This window comes from Nicotiana tomentosiformis, chromosome 6 (genome assembly GCF_000390325.3).
Source record: "Nicotiana tomentosiformis chromosome 6, ASM39032v3, whole genome shotgun sequence".
NCBI lineage: Eukaryota > Viridiplantae > Streptophyta > Magnoliopsida > Solanales > Solanaceae > Nicotiana > Nicotiana tomentosiformis.
In genome coordinates, this window is record NC_090817.1 from 69,352,061 (window position 1) to 69,358,396 (window position 6,336).

The window sequence follows — 6,336 nt, forward strand, 5'->3', positions numbered from 1 at the left end:
CACATAACTATTTTTAAGGATTTGAGTTATATATATTTATTGTATATATTTTCTACCACTCATGGTAATTTAGAGGTTATTCGGCAACTGATTCCTTTGAACTTTCAGCTTATTACTTCAAGTGATTTCAAATCCGAAAATTTCAGCTTAAGTTAAAATTAAAAATTTCATGGTCAAACAGTCATTTCAAAGAAAATAAAATAAAAAAAAATTATGGCCAAACGGCCCTAAATATCTTCAATTGGGCTTTTTTTTAATAATATTTATGAAGAGAATAGGTGAGTAAGGAGAAAATTTATGTATCCTTAATTACTTTCTGCATTTTCTATGATACAGGAAACAACGGAATATGTTTTTAACCACTCCAAAAAAACAGTAACCGATAAAATATATAATATACATATTTTATATAGTTTTTGGCGATCTACGAGCGCCTCTTCTAAATTTCCATTAACCATCCAAATTTGACTCGGTCAAAGTTGACTAACCAGATGGATTTTTCCGTTTTCCTAGGGCCCATTTTGCTATTGACGGACGTATGATTTCTTATTTTCTTTGCAGAGATAGTCTTTAGGTCTCTCTATATATATATATATATATTATATATATATTCATTACTTTCGCATGCAATTGTCATATGTACGAGAAGGTGCTCACGTAAATTTAGTTCCTTAAGGTTATTTAATAAGCAAATTAATAAAGAGCAAAAAATACAGATTAATATGTTACAGTAATCAAAACAAGAAATAGTAAGCAAATATGTATGATTTAAAAAAGAAAAGAAGAAGAAAATAGAAGACCATTCATATCCTATTCACAGAGCAAAGTTCTAAGGAAATCGTGGAAAAAGAGTTGAGGTCCTTGAGGACTTGAGGGTTATATATGGTACTTAGAATATCTCAGCTTATAAAAATTGTCATTCTCATAATTTTATGTGCCCACACTGCCCGGACAGTTGCCTATTGTCTTTGGATATAGTACTCAGCAGACAGAGCATAATATAGTGAAGTGTTTGTATAGGTGAAGGAAGATCCTCATTCAAACGCCAAATTAGTAAAAGTCAGATAAAACATTGGTGTAGGAAAACTGGGAACATAAATAGCAAAGTTTAAGAGAAAAAGAAACACACTATTGGAGTAGAAAACCAAACAGCTAAAAGTTGCAGTTTATTCACAACCTGCAAGCATTCAAACTCACAAACGAAAAACAACCGACATTACACAAGCAGAAAATTCGAGGAAAATGACGCTCCTATATATGATCAGTTCACGGCTACACCACAACACTGAAAAAGGAAAGGTACATATATTTAGAAAGTCTTCTTGAACATAACCCTGAATGGAGTGTCACTGAGAGCCAAAAACCTGACTCCATTCTTAGTAAAAATCCCAACATCTTTGCAAATAACCTTGCAAAACGAGCACACACTTGGACAGAACACAAACTTATAATCTGTCCCAAGTTTCTCAATCTTAAACCAATTGCTCACTGTCTGAGGACCCGGGTTCCCTTCAACTCCACCAGTCACCACAAAATACTGCTTCAACTTCTCATCAAAGTCACCAACTTTCCAAATAGTTTCTCTAGCACAAATAGTTGGAGTGAAAAACCTGACGTTAAGGTCACTAGAGAGACGAATGACACCTTTTTTGGGGTCCACAGGGGTGAAAACCACAGGCAAGCCTTGTTGGACATCAAGGGACTCTTGAATAATGTCTCTAGGACAAGTATTGTTTTGTTTAACGTTGGAAGGGAAGAGTCCACCGCCTCTTCCTCGGATCACTGGCAGAACGAAATAGTTGGAACCAGTTCGGATTTTGTCGCCATTGGTGTCGAGAACTGGAGAGGGTGATGGACCGGCTGAGAGTAGTTCTGAGGGATTGGCTAATGAAAAGGCAAAAGATTGGAGAAGGATAAATGAGAGCAAAAGGATATTCATTTTTCTTTGCCTGGATATATATTTAGAGGCTTACTACTACACTATGCATGCAAGTAGATTGATGTGTTGAATTGGGAAAGTAGTAGTCTATTTATAGAGGGATATATACGGTGACGTCTTCAATCTTTACCATTATATTGAGTAAAATTTTGTGAACACAGTAGCGGTAACTCACTAACTAAGATATTTTTATTGTTTTTTGGGGGGTGGGGCGCAATATTTTTATTAAGGTAAAGTTGCCCTGGCCTCATAAACGCTATGTCGTTCAGTACAACGCTTTTGTATAAATAATTGAAAAATGATAAAGAAAGCCGAGGATTATTATTATAACCAAAACCACTCTTGTCTCGTCTTAAAGATGAGTGGATTCAGCCAACAGATTATTGTCTTAGCGGCTTGTTTAGTAGTAGATTCTTACCTACCCACTTAGGGGTTCGTGTATAAGAATAATGGGGAATAAAGTGTATTAGTAATGCATGAATTAGTAATGTATGAGTTAATAATACAAGTATTAATTATGCAGATATTATTTTTTATTTACTGTTTGGTGTGGTGTATTAAAATTATAATGCATTGCATAATTTTTAAGAAAAATAGTTGTTTACAAAAATGCCCTCCATATTCTCAAGTTTTAAGGGACTTTAAGGATAATTTTGTCTTTAACCAACCTAATGCATGCATTAGTAGCCTTGGTATTACTAATGCCATGGTTTTCTATGCATTACTTATACATAGGATAATACCAAGTATAATGTATAACTAATACAAGGATTAGTTATACACATATTGAAAAAATATACCAAACAAAGTATTAGTAATGCATAGAGCTAATACTTGCATTATTTTTTCTAATACCTCATACAAAACCACCCATTTAATTATAGATAAGAGGAGAATTAAGGTGATAGCTGAGATGCTTATGAATTTTGATTGGTCTAATTACAGAATACAAACGTATTATACTTCTTCTAGTAAACATAAATAAAAAGCGGGGGATGTTTCGGGGCGGTTTAACGGTATTAATGACCTAAAGTCAAACCTTGAGAAGAGGTCTTAAATTATATAAATAAAATTTTACATGTTTTTATTTAATTCTTTTCTTTTTGTTTTGTAAAGATGGTGTATCGACCATCTTGTATGTATCTTTTACTATGCACTCGGCTACTTACTAGCTCCCACCATGGAAGGTATCTAATAACTCTATTCACCAAAGCTTTAGCAATATTAATATCCATGGTTAAGATAATATTTTTAGTGTTATTTGTACATCATGCCCCTTTACAATTTTGAATTTAAGAAAATGACCTTTTTAGATCTCTTATGTGTAAAAGACATATCTCTTAAGTGTAGAAGTAAATCTCGTATGTGTAATAAAAAAAAAGAGGCGGTGTCACAAAACTAAAAATAAGTTTGTAAAGAGCCAAAAACCAATTGACCCATATTTTTATAAGTTCTCATCATCTAATGATCTCTTTTTACTAAGCATATTTTAAAATATAACCATACATTTTAGAATAGTTCAGGTCTATTTTGAATTGAAAAACATGTTGGCCTAAGTAAGTTTGTTTTTATGATTGATAAAGTAACTCAAGCATGAACCAGGTCCATACATAATGTACACAGACACAGGTAGATTCGAGCACTAGGCATGCACGTGAAGGAGATAAGCTTAAGTGGTTATATCTGATATCTCCTGAGCGAAAATGTTGCATAATTGATAAGGAGTCGGACTCTTAACTCAAAGGGAACTCTATCCTAGATAAGGGAGGAGTTAGAAGTTGAAGATAACTAGAACTCTTCCACCAAGGAAGAGTAAAGCATTAGACTTCTAGTTATTTCCTATTCTACTAACTCTATATATTTTAGGATGTTCTCATTTTACAGGTACGCACGCTGAAGTTAAACGTGAGTTGAAAGCAAAATAGCAAGGCATTTTGCAAGCAATTCCTGTGTAATTCAAGTGTGCGAACCTGAAGCTACATGAACCAGATAGAAGAACCAGTTTCAAGTGTCTGTTTTTTATTCTAGTTCAATTGTAGTAGGGCTTTTGAGTTGTACCTTTTAGCTTTCTTTAGAAGTATTTATACTAGGTACTCTAGTGTAGTGTTCAAGTTAGAGTTAACTTAAAATTATCGCAACAGTCTGAGGGTGTTGCCACAAAGGGTTAGAGGTAATCCTTAGGTTTACAAGAGTTTTGTAAACATTGTTTTTGGCTCAGTGATTTAGTGAAGTGTTGGGAAATATCCTAATGGGTAGTATGTCATGATTTTTTCACCTTTTGAGCCAGGTATTTTTCACCTAAAAATACTTGTGTTCTTTACTTTCTGCATTTATTATTCCGCAACAGTAGTACAAGAAACACATAAAATAACCAGGTCCTTCTATAATTTGTGTACGCGAAAAATTAAACACCACACAAATCACCCTCCCCCCTCTCTCTTGTGTGGTATTGAAGAATAAGATATCAATTGCTATCATAGCCGGTTATCCTTGAAGAGGCTAATACCTTAGGAGAAGATCAAGATGAGTGCACCACCTGAAAATTGGGAAGGGCAATCCACTGTTAGGCCACCACTCTTTAATGGCCAGTACTACTCTTGGTGGAAGAACAGAATGAGAGATCACATTCAAGGAGAGGACTATGAGCTATGGGACATTGTCACTGATGATCCACTGACAACCTTGAAGAAAAATACTGAAGGAGTAGATTTGCCAAAGACAAGAGCAGATTGTAATGCTGAGGACTTGAATAAGTGGAAGAAGAATACTAAAGCCAAGATATGGCTTGTTTGTGGGCTTGGTCCCGATGAGTACAGCAGAATCCAAGGTTGTTCCACTACTAAGCAAATTTGGGACATACTGTAATTGGCCCATGAAGGAACAACTCAGGTAAAGAGATCTAGAGGAATCTACTTTATTCTCAGTATGAGAACTTTGTTATGAAGGATGGAGAAACCATTCAGGATATGTACACAAGGTTCACTACATTAATAAATGAACTAAAATCTCTTGGAAGGATTATCCCTAAAAAGAAAGAGTCGAGAAGATACTCACTAGGGTCTTGCCAATCACTTGGGAGAGCAAGATCACTGCCATCGAGGAATCAAAGAATATTGCTACTCTCATACTAGATGAATTGATTGGGAATCTCATTGCCTATGAACTTAGAAGACAAACCATAAAAATGGATGTACCTAAGAAGGAAATGAGCTTGCCACTCATAATCACTGAAGGTTCTGATCTAGAAGATGATAAAATGGCAATGATCACCAAAGACTTCAAGAAGTACCCAAGGAGAGGAAATGGTGCCTCAAAAAGTGGAAGCTACAGCAAGGCAAGAGTTCTAGAGAAGCAAACCAGTGATGGCTTCTAGAAGTGTGGAAAGACTGATCACATGATCAAAAACTATCCTTTGTAGGAAACTGAATGGAAGAAGGATAGAGCTGAACGAAGGAACAGGTTCAACCCAAGAAAAGTAACAGCAAAGGATCAACCAAGGCTATGGTCGCTGCTTGGGGAGATAGCTCAGATGATGATGATGATGATGATGATGATGATGATGAACGAGCACTTATGGCCATTGGAGAATCTGATGAAGAAATTGAGGCAAGTGTCTTTCATCTCAAAGACAAGATTAAATTTTTGTCTAAAGAAAGGTTATTTAAGTTACTATTAGAGCTAATTGATGAATCTGAGGATGTGAATAATGAAAAGGAACAACTGTAGAAAGAATGTGTGGTTTTGAAGGCTAAGTGCAAAAACCTGAAACTTAAGGCTTGTGAAACTGAAAGTGAAAATACCGTGTTAAAGAACCAGGTTCATGCACTTGACACAACTATCTTAGAAATTAGATCTGAAAATCTAAAATTAAAATTAGGAACAGGTAAAAGACAGTTGATCACACACAACTCACTTTAGAAGAAAATATAGGAAAAATAAAAGATGAGTTGTATAAGAGGGATGAACAGGTAAGAGTCCTAAAGGAGGATCTGAATAAGGTCAAGCATGAGCTAGACAAAACTTGTAAATTGAACAGGTCCTCTGATGCACTGTCATGGCTACAAGAACATCATAGTAGCAACAGAGTAGGACTTGGCTTTGGGAACTCTGCACCTAAGTGGGATCCCAAAAGTAAGTACCTCACACTCCCTGAGAATAATATTTGCACACACTGTGGTAACACTGGTCACTATAAGAGTGAATATACTGCAAAACAAAAGGCAAGTCAAAAGAATAAAAAATTTGTTCTAGGGAAAAATAGGATATCAAGTTGGGCTAAAAAGAATTTGATTTATCCTTTTGCCTATAGAAAGGGACCCAAACTTGTTTAGGTTCCTAAGACTACCCCCTGATTTCTTTTTGTAGGTCCAAGTGAAGGGAAACAACCAAATATGGTA

General features: G+C 35.2%; 1 protein-coding gene across 1 annotated transcript; it reads right to left on the bottom strand.

Annotated features, from left to right (window-relative positions):
- Positions 1–1,137: 1,137 nt before the first annotated feature.
- Positions 1,138–2,015, bottom strand: LOC104102755 (kunitz trypsin inhibitor 5-like). The gene has a single exon (XM_009610571.4). It carries the CDS (start codon positions 1,937–1,939, stop codon positions 1,310–1,312), a length of 630 nt encoding a protein of 209 aa, XP_009608866.1. The 5' UTR covers positions 1,940–2,015; the 3' UTR covers positions 1,138–1,309.
- Positions 2,016–6,336: the final 4,321 nt, after the last annotated feature.

What these genes read in the sequence shown, in the direction of transcription:
- LOC104102755 (XM_009610571.4), bottom strand. Translation starts at nt 1,939, where the DNA reads ATGAATATCCTTTTGCTCTCATTTATCCTTCTCCAATCTTTTGCCTTT.